A 17844-nucleotide genomic window follows, 5' to 3' on the forward strand; every position below is an offset into this window, starting at 1 on the left:
AGAGGAACGGATAAAGAAGATGTGGCACATATATACAATGGAATATTACTCAGACATAAAAAGAAACGAAACTGAGTTATTTGTAGTGAGGTGGATGGACCTGGAGTCTGTCATACAGAGTGAAGTAAGTCAGAAGGAGAAAAACAAATACTGTATGCTAACACATATATATGGAGTCTAAGAAAAAAAAATGTCATGAAGAGCCTAGGGGTAGGACGGGAATAAAACACAGACCTACTAGAGCATGGCCTTGAGGATATGGGGAGGGGGAAGGGTAAGCTGTGACGAAGTGAGAGAGTGGCGTGGACATATATACACTACCAAATGTAAAATAGATAGCTTTGGGAAGCGGCCGCATAGCACAGGGAGATCAGCTAGGTGGTTTGTGACCACCTAGAGGGGTGGGATAGGGAGGGTGGGAGGGAGGGAGACGCAAGAGGGAGGAGATATGGGGACATATGTATATGTATAACTGATTCACTTTGTTGTAAAGCAGAAACTAACACACCATTGTAAAGCAATTATTCTCCAGTAAAGATATTTAAAAAAAAATCTAGTACATATAAAGTGACACGATTATACGAAATGGTATTATCAATACTTAAAAACCGAAGGCACTTTTTGGCCAACCAGGTATTTCCCTGTATAAATGTAGTTTACACAAAAGGGTCAGTCTTGTTCATAGATTTGTTCAGTTTTTTATATATTAGAATTAGATACATACTTTCTATTTGATGGAGCTAAAAATAAGTAAGATTTCCATGGGTTTTTTTTTTTATTGTGGTAAAATATACATAACAAAATTTACCATTTTAACCATTTTTAAGCTCACAATTCAATGGCATTAAATATATTTACAATGTTGTGTATGCATCACCATTGTCTGCTTCCAGATCTATTTCTGAACAATACTCCATTAAATATATGCACACACATATACATGTATATATGCCACATTTTATTTATTCACCTGTGCTTATTAATAAGGTGTTTCCACCTTTTGGCTATTGTGAATAATGCTGCTGTGAACACTGGGGCACAAATAACTGTTCGAGTCCCTTTTAATTCTTACGGGTGTACGTTTAGGTGTGGAATTACTAGATCATATGATCTATTTTTACTTTTTTGAGAAATCACCAAACTGTTTTCCACAACGGCAGCACCATTTTTTCATCCCCACCAGCAGTGCACAAGGGTTCCAGTTTCTCTACATTCTTGCCAACACTTGCTGTCCTTTTTTTTTTTTTTTAAATAATAACCATTATAATGTGTGAAGGTGGTAACTCACTGTGGTTTTGATTTGCATTTCTCTAATGACTAATGATGTTGAGCATCTTTTCTTGTAATTATTGGCCACTTGTGTATCTTCTTTACAGAAATGTCTACTTAAGTCCTTTGCCCATTCTTGAATTTTTTTGTTGTTGAGTTGTAGTTCTTTCATATTCTGGATACTAATCCTTTTTCAGTATTTGATTTGCAAATATTTTTTTCCCAATCTGTGGATTGTCTTTTCACTCTTTTGATAGTGTCCTTTGATGCACAAAAATTTAAAATTTTTATATAGTCTAATTTATCTGTTTTTCTTTTGTTGCCTGTGCTTTTGGTATCATATTTAAGAAATCACTGTCAAATCCAATGCTGTGAAGATTTTCCCCTGTGTTTTCTTCTAAGCGTTTTATAGTTTCAGCTCTTAAATTTAGGTTTTTGATCCATTTTGATTTTGTTTTTATATATTGTGTAAGATAAGGATCCAGCATTGTTCTTTTGTATGTGGGTATCCAGTTTTCGCAGCACCAGTGTTGAAAAAACTGTCCTTTTCCCTTCAAATGGTCTTGCCACCCTGTTCAAAATCAGTTGACCATATATGTGAGGGTTTCTTTCTGGGCTCTGTATTCCATTGGTATATATGTCTGTTTTTATGGTAGTACCATATTGTTTTGATTTGATTACTATAACTTCGTAGTAAGTTGTAAGTTTTGAAATCACGAAGTGTGAGTCCTTCAGCTTTGTTTCAACTTTGTTTCTCTTTGAAGACTGTTTCCCGATTTGGAGACCCTTTAAATTTCATAAGAATTTTAGGATGGGTTTTTCTATTTCTGCAAAAAGTTATGTTGGGATTTTGATGGTGATTCCAATGAATCTGTAGATTGCTTTGGGTAGTACTGACATCTTAACAATATGAAGTCTTCCAATCCATGAACATGGATGTCTTTCCATTTGTTTTTGTCTTCCTTAATTTCTTTCAGCAATGTTTTATAATATTTATTGTACAAGTCTTTTGTTTCTTTGGTTAAATTTGTTCCTAATTATGTTATTCTTTTTGTCGCTATTGTAGACGGAATTGTTTCCTCAATTCCACTTTCAGAACGTTCATTGCTCATGTATAGAAATGCCACTGATTTTTGGGTGTTGATCCTTATATTCCAATCTTGTTGAACTTTTTTTTATTGTAATAGCTTTTGAGTGGATCCCTTAGGATTTTCTACATATAAGATCCTGTCATCTGTGAATACACATAGTTTTCTTCTTCCTTTCCAGTTTGGATGTTATTTTTCTTGTCTAATTGCTCTGGCTATAACTTTCAATATGGTGTTGAATAGAAATGGCAGATAGGGCACTCTTGTCTTGTTACTGATCTTAGAGAAAAAGCTTTCTGTCTTTCACAACTGAATATGATGTTAGCTGTGGGTGTTTCATATATGGTCTTTATCATTTTGAGAAAGTTCCCTTCTCTTCCTTTTTTTTTTTTTTTTTTTTTTTTTTTTTTTTTTTTTGTGGTACGCGGGCCTCCCTCTGCTGTGGCCTCTCCCGTTCCGGAGCACAGGCTCCGGACGCGCAGGCCCAGCGGCCATGGCGCAGGCCCAGCGGCCATGGCTCATGGGCCCAGCCGCTCCGCGGCATGTGGGATCCTCCCAGACCGGGGCGCGAACCCGGTTCCCCTGCATCGGCAGGTGGACGCGCAACCACTGCGCCACCAGGGAAGCCCGTTCCTAACTTATTGAGTGTTTTTATCATGAAATGGTATTGAATTTGTCAGATGCTCTCTCTGCATTAATTGAGATGATTTTGTGGGTTTTTTCCCCTTCAGTTTATTAATGTGGTTGTATTACATTGATTTTCATTTGTTGCATTCCAGGAATAAATCTCTCTTGGTAGTGTGAGATTATACACTTGGTAGTGTATAATCCTTTCAGTGTATTGCTTAAGTTTGGTTTGCTAGTAATTTGTTAAGGATTTTTACTTCAACATCCACAAGGGATATTGGTCACTAGTTTTCTTGTGGTGTTTTTGTCTGGCTTTGGTATCAGGTCGGGGGAATGCTGGCCTCGTAGAGGTGTTAGGAAGTGTTCCTTGTGCCTCGGTTTTTTCGAGGAGTTTGAGAAGGGTTGGTGTTAGTTCTTCTTTAAGTGTTTGGTAGAATTTGCCAGTGAAGCCCTCTCATCCTGGATTTTTCTTTGCTGGGAGATGTTTTTAAATACTGAGTCAAAAAAAACATACTGAGTCTCTTAACTAGTTATAGGTTTATTCAGATTTTCTTTTTTTCCTGAGTCAGTTTTGATAGAGTGTGTGCTCCTAACCATGGGCTTGATTTTTATGCTGGAAGGCAAATAGGTATTTTTTCCCTTGCTAGTATTAGAAGTCTAGTAATACGGTTTGTGTGGCTTTTGCTATTTATTTAGAGCAATGTCCACTTTGCTCTGTCTAGTGTTTCCAATGCTGCTATGGAGGAGCTGTTAACAGCTGTAACCATGGGCATTTTGAGGCACATTGCAACTGAAGAAGTGACTGAGGAAAGGGAGCGAAAAGAGGAAGAGAGGCGGCGGGCTGAAGAAGAGAGGTGAGGGTGTCTCATCCCTGCAGTGCACGTTGGGGGTGGAGTGCGTGGACAAGGGGAGAACCTGCCCTGGCCTAGGATGCTCTCGCTTTTGCCCACTGCACTCGTATCAGACCCACGGCTTGCCCTGCGCCTTCATACACTGTGGCCCGGGGAGCGGGCAGGTCCCACCTTGTAAGCAGCAGCCCCTCCCCAGCCAGAGGGGGTGTGGCTGGTGGTCAGGGAACTGGAGTGGGCGTGGCTGCGTGGCCTGTCTGGTGGAACCGGAGGGGTCAGGCAGCACAACTCACATCCCCACTCGCAAGGTCACAGAGTGTGACGACTGTTATTTCTTGTGCTTTTTTCCTTTCCCTTAGGTTGAAACAAGAGAGAGAACTGGTGTTAACTCAGCTGAGTCAGGACCTAGCTGCAGAGCTGATGGAGCTCGTGGTGACAGAACGTGTGAGGGAAACCTGCTCCCAGGAGTTGAAGTAAGTGAAGCGCTGGTGCCTGCAGTGTGAGGCGGGTGGGCGGGCGGGAGGAGGGTTAGAGGCACCGTGGCCAGGCTGGTCCAGCTCAGGCTAGCTGGCTTTCATTTTGACAAGGAGCATATCTTCTGGTTAGCCAAACACTAACAGGCTGTCCCTGTTCTTGTGTGCGTTGCTTCCAGGGAGGCCCTCACTTTCACTCTCATCCTCCTTGTTGACCCTGCCCTGGGCGTGGGGATGTGTCTGTTAGCAAAAGAATTCGCTGGTGGTCTTCTCCACACCAGGTTACTTACCGTTAGTTTTTCTCAAGTAGAAGATCCTTTCCTTTGTTTCGTATGTTAAAAGATTCCTTTGAGCTATTTCACTTAAGAACTTTATTAATTTCAGTGCCAAGCTTCAGGGAAGAAAGAGGTTCAGTTGTGCTGGGAAATCTGTCCTTGCGTTTAAGTTCCCCTGAGATAGGCCTGCAGCCTCTGGTGCAGATGGGGAATATAGCCAGGAGGCAGAGTATATTGTTTAATTAATATTTCTTTCCATTTCTATTAATTGGGAGTCTATTTCACTGTTTACTGTAAGCAAGAGACCTCACAAATGATGGGTGTTTGTCTGTTCTTAATCCCAGGAAGGGGTATTAAGAGGTAAGTAAAACCTAGGACTCATTGACGTGCAGGGAAACTGCTGTTCTCTGCAGTTCCAGAAGACTTGGACTACAGCTCGGCCCAGGGCTGTCTCCATCACCACAGAGGACAGCTATCGGAAATGGGTCTTGTCTGTCTGGGCTTCTTTGACTTAATGGCTAAATATATTTGATAAAGGCCTCTGTGATCCCTTGGTTGATAGGATTTTGTTGTAAAAAATCTCTTTCAGATTCTGGTTTATCTGAGGGCCACTGTCACATGACCTTAGGCTGTCAGCCTCTGTAGCCAGCTTTCATATACTTGAGACATTTCTAATTGCAAACATCAGATGTTGTTGATGAGAAGATATGTCAGTTGTCTCAATGGTCATTTAAAAATTAAATTTCTAACTATAAGATACAGGGTTATGTCTTGATTATTTATAAGGGCCCTGTTGGATCTATAATCTTGTACCCTGTACCACTTTAGTTCTTTTTTCTCTAAATTTCCAGATGTCTGTGCATTATATAAAATAAAATCTTCAAGCTTTTCTTGCAGCAAAGATATCATTACATTTCATTATTAAGGATGTGGACTCATGCTTTTAAGGCAGGCCCTCAGGGTGGGGCCTTGGGTGCAGTGTCTCTCATGCTGATTGCCCTTTTTCCTAGGAGTGCAGTGGAGACAGAGCAGAGGCTGCGCATGGCCCGTTGCTGTGAGGACGTCTGTGCCCACCTGGTGGACTTGTTTCTTGGGGAGGAAATTTTCCAGACTGCAAAAGAGACCCTCCAGGAACTTCAGTGTTTCTGCAAGTATCTCCAGCGGTGAGTCCCATGTCCTTACAGATAAAATCAATGCATACAGGGAGAGTCTTTTACAAAGATGATACTTTCAGAAACAGCTGATAATACGCACATGTAACATGTTCCTTCCTAAAGGGTATAAACTAAGTAAAGAATTCGATTGGGGTGGGGGGACCACTCTGTATTTCGACAGATATTTATGGGTAGCCTTCTGTTGTTTACCCAAAATGTGCTAGACACGGGGAGAGGGCCATGAACAAGCCAAGTGGTAGCTGTATGCACCCACGTGGATGAATTTCTGAAACATGATTTATAGTGAAAAAAAGCAATTCGTAGGGAAATGTGTGCAACATACAAACTGTATATTCAAACTAAATGGATTGTTTTGGATTTATATATAGTAGTACAACCCTAAAGAAGGAAGATAACAAACATAAACCCAACATAGTGGTTACCTTTGGGAATGAGAGGGTGTGTGACTGAGCAGGGCCCGTGGGCATCAGGTGCTGGTCTTGGCCACCCATTCTCAACTGCATAGAAGGATGTGGGTGTTTGATTTATCATTAATCTTTAAAATGGGTATACATGTGTTACGTATGTTATATGATGATTCATTTCATAATAACATTTAAAGAAAGTAATCGTGTACTTGACAGTTGCAGCCGTGTAAAAGGGGATTCAGTGAGAAATGAGTCTCCATCCCGAGGACCTCTGACCTTTGTGTGGTGGTTGGCACAGGTGGGAGCACGTCCCCTACTCTGTGCCAAACTTGTCTTGACTCTCTGTGACGTAGGGTGGAGACCTGACTGCAGCAGCACTGTGGCCTCTCCCCATTGCCGTCAGTGCACTGAGGTGGCGTTGCCAGAGCACATGGTAGATGACCTGCCTGGTCCCACTGCTAGACTTTCACATGGCTGTCTCTAGCTGTGACAAAGAGTGCTGCAGTGGCATCCTTGTACAGACATTTCACACAGGTGCACACATGTCTGGAGAGAAAATCCTGTCGGTGGTGTCTGCTGGGTCAAAGGGTATATGGATCTGTGTTTGTATCCAGATTGGCAAGTTAGGCTCCAGAGATTGTTCAGGATTCACTCTTTTTTTTTTTTAATTAATTAATTTATTTGGTCGCACCAGGTCTTAGTTGTGGCGTGCGGGCTCCTTAGTTGCAGCTCGCAGGCTCCTTAGTTTCGGCTCACTGGCTCCTTAGTTGCGGCATGGGCGAACTCTTAGTCGCGGCTTGCATGTGGAATCTAGTTCCCTGACCAGGGATCGAACCCCGGCCCCCTGCATTGGGAGCACAGGGTCTTAACCACTGGACCACCAGGGAAGTCCCTCAGCATTCACTCTTAAGTTCAGTAGTTTCGTTGCCCACCACTCATTCGTTATCATGCATCCCCCGTACCTTGAGTTTCAGTTCTGATCCATTTCTCAGTTTGAGATCTGTTGCTGAAAAAGACCTAAACATACTGGCAGAAAATGTTTCCCATGTTAATGCTGGAGATGTTTTTGCCTTGTCCCCATGGCAAAAACACCCAGTGATGATACTTTGGTCTCTTCTCTAGGTGGAGGGAAGGTGTCGCAGCCCGGAAGAAACTGAGGCGCCAGATGCGGGGCTTCCCTGCGGCGCCCTGCTGTATGGACATGAGTGACCGGCTGAGGGCACTGGCGCCCAGCGCAGAGTGCCCCATTGCAGAGGAGAACCTGGCCAAGGGCCTCCTGGATCTGGGCCACGCGGGGAGAGTGGGCATCTCCTGCACCAGGTCAGCAGCCCGGGGCCTCCTAAGTGCCTCCTGTCCCAACTGGCTTTATCGAGAGTGTGGATTAACACGTCTGTTTGCAGGGAAGATGGGTGGAGTCAGAGGAGGTGAAGACAGATGCAGGATTGCGTTTTTGGAGTGAGAGTTGCTCTACCTGCTGTGATTTCACTTGCATTTTCCCCTTAAAACACTCCTGGTCCTGCCAATCGAATTATCCCTGGAATTACCTGTTTTCTCCTTGCCTTCCTAGCTTAAGGACACATCATGTCCATTCTCAGTGGTGGAGCCAGAGGTCCGTGTTGGCCTCACCCCCACCACCACCCCGACCCGTCTGCTACCCTGGGTCTGTGGTGGCAGCATTTTAGCGACTCCCCCTCCCGCCGTCAGGTCTCTCCTCTTACGGGCTCCCTCCTTGTGTCCCCTCGCATGGCCCTCCCTGCTGCTCCTCCTGGCCACTCCGCATGTGCCCGGCTCCCTGCCCAGGTCCTGGCTTCAGCTGCCCAATCCTGGCCATGCAGGGCTCGGCCTCTCTCTTCAGACCAGGCCACTGTCGCCTCTGGAGAGGAGCCTCCCAGTGGGGGCCTAGGAAGACGACACAGAGGCGCAGTAGCAGCCCACCCTGCTGGGGTCTCGAGGCACGTCTTGTCCTCGCCTAGGCTGTCAACAGCTCCACGCCTGTAACAAACTTTGTGTAGCTGCCCACGTCCCCGGGTCCTGTGCCTGCGTCTGCAAGCAGGGTGGTGACGGTGCTGGCCTGTCTCTGATGTGCTGTGCGTGTTGGGGCCTTCAGCCTTGGCCCGGCTGCCTCCTGGAGTCCTGGCTGTGTCACCTGTGTCAGGACGGCCCTCTTTCTGTCCCCTCCCCTGCCCTCCAGCACAGCCCCCATCCCCTCTTCTTCCCCTCTGCCTCCTCCCCTGGTAATCTTTTTCCATCCTGCACGCTGACAGCTCCCTTCGTGCATCTCCAGCCGAGGCCTCTTCCCCATGTCCCCAGTTCAACATCGGAACCTAGTCTTCGCCTGGCCTGCTGCACTTGGTGCCTCCTCTGGCTCACAGGATGCCAGCCTGTCCTCCCTGGGCTGCGTCACACCTGGACTCAGACCCACCATCCTGCAGCTCTACCCTCACCACCTCCACCGCCAACCCCTCTTGCGTAGCCACCTGTCTGTCTGCTGGCTTCCGCCCTTGACCCCTGCACCCTGGTGTCCTTACCACCACATCAGAGTCAGGTCGCCTCACGTCCCTATTGACGTCCCTGGGCTGCTCTCTGAGTCCTTTCATAGTGGCCCACACCCTGCCCTCTGGCTGTCCCCCGCTGCTCTCCTGTGCTCATTCTGTGTACGTGCCAGGCCCACTCCTGACTTGGTCTGGCCTGTCCCCCAGAACTCACATGCTGGCACCCCTATTTCCTGCAGTCTTTGCTCCCACGTCACCTCTGACCACCCTGTGTGAGTCCACAGCATGCCCACCACGCCTGTCACACCTCCCACTAACAGAGGCCCTTCTCTCCCTACAAGAGCGTGTGTTCTAGCGGGGCAGGATTTTTGTCTGTTTACTGCTGATCTGCCATGACTGGCACACAGTAGATAATTGCTTGATATTTATGGAATGAACAAGTCCTCTGACTAAACTGTTTCTCTATCGGAAAAAGTTTCTTGGTCTCCTAAGTATTCCCCACTTGGAGACCCTCAGTAACCAATTACTTTGCACTCAGAACATCACTAAGTGCTTATCGAGTTCCTCCGTGGGTGCTGAGTGGGCCTCACGTAGGCTCTGTGTGGTTCTTCCTTCGCAGGTTAAGGTGGCTCAGAAACAAGGTGGCGCACCAGATGAAGGTTCAGCACTTCTACCAGCAGCTGCTGAGGTTGGTCACCCCCCGCCCGCCGTGTACGGTGCTCCTGATGGGGGCTCGCGTGGTGGCTCACCTGTGGTGCTCTGTCCCTTCCAGTGACGCGGCATGGGCACCCCTGGACCTGCCATCCCTCGTGGCTGAGCACCTCCCGGGGCGGCAGGAGCGCGTGTTTTGGAAGCTGGTGCTGGTGTTGCCTGATGGAGAAGAGCAGTCCCCAGGGAGTCCTGGCAGGTCAGGGAGGTTTCCCCCGTGGGGCTGGGTGCTGAGCAAGCGGCCGGGAGGCGGAGTGACTTCTCCAGAGCATCTGGCAGCTGAGCGTTGCACACGGGGGTGGCCGGGTGTCAGCCCAGGGTGCTCCTCTCCTCCTGGGGACCCCGACGCCTGCTTTCATTTTGATGCTTAGCTTTGCAGGCTTTTTGTTTGTTATTTGAAGTTGACGCTTTAGATTATTCACATTTTTATTTTGTATCGTTGGCAACAGTCTTTGTCCAAAAACATTTCAGACTTGATTGTGACTTAAAGCTATGCTGAGGTATATTGATTAGAGCCTGCTTCATTTTAGACTCTTGGGGAAGACAGTTTAGTTTGTTTGCTATAGTTCCATTTCTTCCTTAGGTAAAACACTTCTGGCATTTTTGAAAAGAAATCGAAAAAGTTGACATGGCATTATTTCTTGTAACCAAGTTGCTTCCAGAAACCATACCTTTAAAGCAACTACAGAACATGTTACTTTTCTTTTTTAGATGTAATTCACATATCATAAATTTCTCCCATTTAAAGTGTACATTTCACTGGTTTTAGTGTATTCACAGAGTTGTATAACCATCACAACTATCTAACTGCAGAACACTTTTTCACCTAAAAAGAAATCCATGCCCATTAGCAGTCCATCCCTCCTTACCTGCAGCCCCTGGCAACTACTAATCTGTTTTCCGTCTCTATTCATTTGCCTATTCTGGACATTTCATACAAATAGAACCCGGAAACACGTAGTCTTCTATGACTGGCATCTTTCACTTAGCATAATGTTTTCTAGATTCATTCATGTTGTAGCCTTTTTTTTTTTTTTTTTTTTTTTTTTTTGTGGTATGCGGGCCTCCCTCCGCTGCGGCCTCTCCCGTTGCGGAGCACAGGCTCCGGACGCACAGGCTCAGCGGCCATGGCTCACGGGCCCAGCCGCTCCGCGGCATGTGGGATCCTCCCAGACCGGGGCGCGAACCCGGTTGCCCTGCATCGGCAGGCGGACGCGCAACCACTGCGCTACCAGGGAAGCCCCAGAAACCATACCTTTAAAGCAACTACAGAACATGTTACTTTTCTTTTTTAGATGTAATTCACATATCATAAATTTCTCCCATTTAAAGTGTACATTTCACTGGTTTTAGTGTATTCACAGAGTTGTATAACCATCACAACTATCTAACTGCAGAACACTTTTTCACCTAAAAAGAAATCCATGCCCATTAGCAGTCCATCCCTCCTTACCTGCAGCCCCTGGCAACTACTAATCTGTTTTCCGTCTCTATTCATTTGCCTATTCTGGACATTTCATACAAATAGAACCCGGAAACACGTAGTCTTCTATGACTGGCATCTTTCACTTAGCATAATGTTTTCTAGATTCATTCATGTTGTAGCATATATTAGTCCTTCATTTTGTGGCCAAATGATATTTGATTGCATGAATATATCACATTTTCTCTGTTCATCAGTTGATGGGCATTTGTGGTGTTTCCACTTTTTGATTATTATGATAACGCTTCTGTGAACACTGATGTGTAAGTGTTTGTGTGGACATATGTTTGCAGTTCTTTTGGTTATATACCTAGGAGTGGAATTGCTGGGTTGTATGGTAAACTCTAAGGACCTTTTCTGTTGCTCAAAATCTTTTCTTAGTGCTTCAAAATCATAAATCACATTAGAATGAGTGTCCTCTCAAATATATAACCCAGTAGAGTTCCTAACTCCATTTAAAAAATCACAGCCTGTTTATGAGTTCAGATCAACTTTATAATAAGATTTGGTGTTTGTGGATTTACATCTGTGTAATATTTCTCTTTGTAGTTCAAATTTAGGATTAGACTCTCCTTCAAGTGTTATGTTCTTTTATTTACAGAATTCTAGCAAACTGGTTAAAAGTCAAGTTCACAGGAGTTGATGGCTCAGTGGATGACACATGCCGTGATGTTGGTGGGATTCAGACACTCACTCTCTTTAACACTCTCAGCAGCAAAGGGGATCAGACAGTTTCTGTCAGTGTGTGCATCAAGGTGAGTGACCATCACTTAGTGTATTTGCTTCTGTGATTTTCTCATTTGCACTCACTCCCAGACATGATTGGAATCATATAACTTCCCTGAAGTGGCCCTGAAACAATGTGGGAGGCTTAGAAGCACGTGTCATATCTGTTCCTCCTTGCGTCTTGACGACATCCCATCCACACCGCCTTGGTGTGAGAGACCAGGCTAGATTCTCAGGAGTGCAGTGAGTCTTAACTGTCTTGGGTCACAGACCTCTCTTTGAGAACTTGGCGAAAACCCAGAACAATCCTGAAAAGTACATATGTTCACCTATAATTCAGAAGCCCTGAATTCCACGGACCTCTGGTAACTAACCCAAGAGGGATGAGACAGAGCATTACAAAAAAATGCAGTGGCTGTTGCATCTCATATGGTCTGTCAGCTGCTGAAATCTTTTGTTAAATAGCTTCCTGATACATCAGGTCTTACCAAAAGACTAATGGTTTTTAATCCTATGCAGTTTTCACATAGGTTCAGTATTGGGCATTTCAGGTTACTTGTTTTCGTTTTACATTAAAGTTGTCCTCAGTTTTTATTTTTATTTATTTTTTTTGTGGTACACGGGCCTCTCACTGTTGTGGCCTCTCCCGTTGCGGAGCACAGGCTCCGGACGCACAGGCTCAGTGGCCATGGCTCACGGGCCCAGCCGCTGTGCGGCATGTGGGATCTTCCCGGACCGGGGCACGAACCTGTGTCCCCTGCATCGGCAGGCGGATTCTTAACCACTGCGCCACCAGGGAAGCCCTGTCCTCAGTTTTTAATTATAAGTTCTAATTTTCTTTCCTTTCGTTTCCTTTCCCTTCCTGCCTTCCTTCCTTCCTCTCTCTCTCTCTCTCTCTCTCTCTCTCTCTCTCTCTCTCTCTCTCTCTCTCGGCTGCGTTGGGTCTTCGTTGCTGCACGTGGGCTCTCTCTAGTTGCGTCAAGCGGGGACTACTCTTCATTGCAATGTACGGGCTTCTCATTGCAGTGGCTTCTCTTGTTACGGAGCACGGGCTTGAGGTGCGCGGACTTCAGTAGTTGTGGCACGCGGGCTCAGTAGTTGTGGCTTGTGGGCTTTAGAGCGCAGGCTCAGTAGTTGTGGCGCACAGGCTTCGTTGCTCCACAGCATGTGGGATCTTCCCAGACTAGGGATCGAACCCATGTGTCCCCTGCATCGGCAGACAGATTCTTAACCACTGCACCACCAGGGAAGTCCCTAATTTTTGTTCTTTATAGGTGTTTGTGCCATACTGAGCTTAATTGGTTCCCTGAGAGATTCTTGTTTAATGAGAACGTGTTTCCTCATTAGATTTAGACCTGCATAAATGAATTTGAGGTTTTACTATGTGTGTTCAGAAATAAAACGAGATGTATATTTTATTTACTTAGAAAATAGCAGTGCAGGGCAGGAAGTGTGGGCTTCAGTGTTGAGCAGACCTGGTGTCGGTAGCTGCTGCTGTGGCCAGCTGTCCGACCTGGGCCTGGTGCCTTCCATAGTGTGGTGATCACGACTGGCGGCATGCTCAGAGCAGGGCCCAGTGAAAGTGGCCCTCCCCACTGTGTTCTGACCTGAAGGTCTCCGCTCCAGACCTCTCCTCTTCCTGACACTCACCTTCATGGCACACCCGGACATCTGCATGTGACACTCCAGTGCATGTTCCTTCTGTCCTTGGAACTGCTTCAAACTGTAGTTTGACTATAGGATTTTTGTTTGTTTCTTTCCATTTTAATACTTTTATTGTATTTCTTAAACGTGAAAATAACACATATATAAAAATTTAAAAAGGTAAGGGAACACAGAGGAAGTATACAGATTATAAGAGCCATCTAAGCTCTTGTGGCCGGGCACCGCCTGGGGGTCAGTGCTCTTACTCATGACGTGGTTTTGCCGGGGAGGGAGGAGCTAAAACAAATAGCCTGGGGCCACACAGCTGCTCCGTGGTGCCACTGTGCACAGGGACCCTTGAGGACAAAGTGAGTTACACATACGGAGCGCACAGTCCGACACGTCAGGCACTTAACTCGGTGCTGCCATTGGCAGCAGCAGCAGCAGCAGCAAGATGTTTTCTTGGTTTAGTCTCTTGTTTGATGGAGCACATTTTCCACTTTCTTCCAAAGGAAGAACGCGTGGGAGGAAAATTTTTGGCATTCTTGCCTGTCTGAAGATGTATTTATCCTCACGTTTGCTTCACAGTTTAGCTAGGTTTGTAGAATTACAGGTTGGAAGTTATTTTCCTTCTAGTTTGCTCCACTGTCACCTGCCGTCCAGCATTGCTGTTGAGATGTCTGAAACTGTTGTTCCTTTCTCTGTGGCCCACTTTGTTTCTCTTTGGAAGCCTGCACTCTGTCCCTGGGGCTCTGGTGCTGACTTCCTTCCCTCATCATTTGGGCTTGGTGGGTCCTTGTGGGCTGGAGATTGACGTTTTTGCATCTTGATGACATCTGCTTTCCTTCTCATTTATTCTCTTCTCTCTTGAACTCGTATTAGACTGATGTTTGACCTCATCAGTTGAGCCTCTGAGCCTCTTAATCTTTTCAATCCCATTTTCTCTCTTGTTTTTGGAGTTGCTCCTGTTGAAGTTGTGTTGAACAATGGAACCTCACTTACTCTTCTGTCTGCCCCCGCCCCGTCACATGTCCTTCATCCTCCACTACATGGAGGTCCCTCCAGGCGCAATTTCATCTTGGAAAGCCTGATCTTAAAGCCACCAGCCTATGATATAAAGCCTATAACGTTTTTTTTTTTTTTTTTTTTTTTTGCCATACGTGGGCCTCTCACTGTTGTGGCCTCTTCCGTTGCGAGCACAGGCTCTGGACGCGCAGGCTCAGCTCTCATGGCTCACGGGCCCAGCCACTCCGCGGCACGTGGGATCTTCCCGGACCGGGGCACGAACCCGTGTCCCTTGCATCGGCAGGTGGATTCTCAACCACTGTGCCACCAGGGAAGCCCCTCTCTTGTTTTTTAATACTGTTTTCTGGGAGATTTCCTTGACTTTGTATTCCAAATGTTCTATTGAGTTTTTAGTAATATATATATTATTGATTTCCTTTTTCTTGTCCTTATTTGACTTTTTCATATCATCTTATGACTGTTTCCAGAGGCATCCTCGGAGGAAATTAGGATTTTTGCATAAGTTTTCTTATGTGCCATGCAGCATCTGTTTCCTTTGGGTTTCTTTCTTTTGTGTTTTTTCTTTTAATTTTTTAAAATTTTTGGCTGCTTTGGGTCTTTGTTGCTGCACACAGGCTTTCTCTATTTGCAGTGAGCAGGGGCTACTCTTCATTGCAGTGTGCAGGCTTCTCACTGCGGTGGCTTCTCTTGTTGCGGAGCACAGGCTCTAGGTGCGTGGGCTCAGTAGTTGTGGCTCATGGGCTCTAGAGCGCAGGCTCAGTAGTTGTGGTGCACGGGCTTAGTTGCTCCACAGCATGTGGGATCTTCCTGGACCAGCGATCCAACCCGTGTCCCCTGCATTGGCAGGCAGATTCTTAACCACCAGGGAAGCCACCAGGGAAGTCCCGGCTTACTCGTTTTTTACAAGCCTGTTTGAGGTAACTGTTAAGATTAAATTGCTCCAACACAAGTCTAGCCAGAGGCTGATTACCTCTGACTAATTTTCATACTAATTCTCCGCCTCACGGAGGGAGGCTGACCTGGCGTGAGGTGAGCATTTGGCTCTGCTCACTCTGGGACCGAAGCTCACCGTTGATTTGTCCCCTGGTGCATCCATATTGATGGTCTGGGTGCTGTTCCAGGTGGCCCACGGTGCTCTTAGCGACTGTGCCCTCGATGCTGTGGAGACACAGAAGGAGCTCCTGGGAGCCAGTGGGCTCATGCTGCTGCTTCCCCCCAAAGTGAAGAGCGAGGACATGGTGGAGGAGGACGTGTACTGGCTGTCGGCGTTGCTGCAGATCAAGCAGCTCCTGCAGGCCAAGCCCTTCCAGCCTGCGCTTCCGCTGGTGGTTCTTGTGTCCAGCCCGGGAGGGGACGCCGTGGAGAAGGAAGTGGAAGCTGGTGTGTGAAGGCAGTTCCGTTTATGAGCTGGCATGTTTAATAAGTGGGTAGAGCCGGGGGTATGAGAAAGTGCTGGCAGTGTGGTGTCCGGAGTCATGTGACAGCAGCTGCTGCAGTGACTGGGGGCAGGGCTGGGCGGGGTCAGAGCAGTGAGATGCCTTTGCTCACCTGCAGACCTCTACCAGGAGACAGGTAGACGTAGACAGGTAACCTACGTCTGTTTGTCTTAAAGGTCTGATGCTAGAGGATTTGGTTTCAGCTAAGCTGATTTCAGATTATACCGTTATTGAGATCCCTGATTCCATTTGTGATTTACAAGGCACGACTAAGGTAAGGTTTCATCATTTTTAAAGGTCCAACAAGGTATTTGTTTTTTCCCTTTCACTCTATCTTGAATTTAGTGTATATTACTGCTTGCATTTTTAATTTTGTGTTTTGACAGGAAACTTTCTAAAAATATAAGCAGAAATCAAAATAAAAGTTAAAATTTGCCCACAGTCCTGCTATCGGCAGTAAGTTAAATTGTTCGTGTAAATTTTTTTAGAGGTTTTGTTGTTATGGGTTTAAAATATGACAATTCATGTCTTGTATCTGAGGGTCAGATGTATAATTAATTTTGTAAGTGATTGTCCTTGGAATATGAAGAAATAATGTCATCAGAAGTTTCCTTAAAAAAAAGGAAGTCTGTGCTGACAATTACATTTAGGGAAAGAAGTGCCAGGAATTAAAATAAAAGAAACTGCAGGAGGAAAGGTAACTACAGGATGTGAAAGCACCCAGGCATGTAGTGAAGCTGTTAGTCCTTCTAAGAACGGGAAGACGTGGCTTCCTTTTCTGTGTGAGGTGGAGAGGATGTGCAGGGCTGGTTTCCCTTGGGCCTCCAGCCCTTCCGGGGCGATCCTTCAGGCCACACTCCTCGGGGGCGAGGGCCGCGGAGCCCTTCTCGGGGTCCCTGCTGTGTGGGTCCCCAGGGCCCTGGAGGCCCAGCTCAACTGCAGGGGAAGCTGCTGCTCCGGCGGCACCTGCTGTGGCGGCTATGGCAGGGGCGCCTTCAGGAATCCCTTCCTGGAAAACCGTGAATTGTTGAACCAGACCTCTCCCCGCTGTCTTTGCTTCTCAGGTTTCGCAGGCCGTGCGGTGGCTGGTCTCCCACTGCCCCTGCGCCCTTGACCTTTGGTGCCAGACCCTCGTTCAGTACGTGGAAGATGGGGTTAGCCGGGAGTTTAGTGGCCGCTTTTTCCACGACAGAAGAGAGCGGAGGCTAGGCGGCCTGGCCGCGCAGGAGCCAAGCGCCGTCATCGAACTGTTCAACAGCGTGCTCAGCTTCCTGGCCTCTGTCGTGTCCTCCGAGCAGCTCTGTGACCTGTCCTGGCCTGTCACGGAGTTTGCCGAGGCCGGGGGCAGCCGGCTGCTTCCTCACCTTCACTGGAACACCCCGGAGCACCTGGCCTGGCTGAGGCAGGCTATCCTTGGCTTCCAGCTCCCACAGATGGACCTTCCGCCCCCGGGAGGTGCGCGCCCGTGCCGAGGGGTACTGGCGGGAAGCGGTGTGGTGCGGCCGAGTTCCCCGTCTCCTTCTTGCTGTAGAGACGCCCTGGCAGGTGCTGGGCGCCGGTGTGAGGTGGTCCTCCTCCACTGGGCACCCCGGCCCCACGCTGCACCCGTCCGCACTTGCCTTTGGATTCAGGAGTCAGGACGAGCTGGGGTTCTGTGGCGTGAGCCCTGTTGGCCCGTCACCACCATCTGAGCGTTCTGGGGGTATCTGTCTGTTCAGTCCCGGGAGGAAGGTGTCAGGGAGAGTGCTGCACCCAAGGCCTGGGATTCCTCAGTTAACAGCAGGTCCCATCCTGCCTGTGCTGTGGCATTTGGGAGCAAAAGGCACGGGGTCTGTGCAGTCCTGTCCCCACGCTGCTGGCTCTGCTGGGGCCACGGCACTCAGTGCTGCTTTAACACCAGTGTTCCTTCTTTGTCAGAGAAGCTCGTTCTGTGGCTCTGGCTGTGCCTGAGTGAGGCTTTCGGGCTGTTCTCACGCAGACTTTATGGGTCCCTGTGCTGTGAGGAGGCTGCCCCTTCCCTTGCTGACGCTGTTAGGAGGGAACAAGGCTGTATGTGCTCACGTGGCGCAGCACATGGCCTCAGCAGGGCCATTCTCCTTTAGACCATGTGGAACAGAGGCCTCAGGCATCATTCTAAATTTTGAGGTGCAGTCTCCAGTAGGTCTAA

The 17844-nt window shown here is 47.2% G+C and overlaps 1 protein-coding gene across 4 annotated transcripts in view; it reads left to right on the plus strand.

The window, feature by feature from the left end:
* Positions 1 to 17825, plus strand: part of MCM3AP (minichromosome maintenance complex component 3 associated protein) — a 36601-nt gene extending 18776 nt beyond the window's left edge. For all 4 annotated transcript variants that reach the window (XM_028492766.2, XM_028492767.2, XM_028492768.2 and 1 more), the window contains 10 exons: positions 3707 to 3838; positions 4192 to 4305; positions 5591 to 5743; positions 7285 to 7482; positions 9274 to 9342; positions 9427 to 9561; positions 11447 to 11600; positions 15363 to 15621; positions 15854 to 15951; positions 16742 to 17825. In XM_028492766.2, the coding sequence (XP_028348567.1) occupies positions 3707 to 3838; positions 4192 to 4305; positions 5591 to 5743; positions 7285 to 7482; positions 9274 to 9342; positions 9427 to 9561; positions 11447 to 11600; positions 15363 to 15621; positions 15854 to 15951; positions 16742 to 17368 (1939 nt within the window). In that variant the 3' untranslated portion in view covers positions 17369 to 17825. The remainder of the gene's footprint in view (positions 1 to 3706; positions 3839 to 4191; positions 4306 to 5590; positions 5744 to 7284; positions 7483 to 9273; positions 9343 to 9426; positions 9562 to 11446; positions 11601 to 15362; positions 15622 to 15853; positions 15952 to 16741) is intronic.
* The last annotated feature ends 19 nt before the right edge of the window (positions 17826 to 17844 follow it).

The sequence above is a fragment of the Physeter macrocephalus genome, chromosome 8 (assembly GCF_002837175.3).
Source record: "Physeter macrocephalus isolate SW-GA chromosome 8, ASM283717v5, whole genome shotgun sequence".
Taxonomy (NCBI): domain Eukaryota; kingdom Metazoa; phylum Chordata; class Mammalia; order Artiodactyla; family Physeteridae; genus Physeter; species Physeter macrocephalus.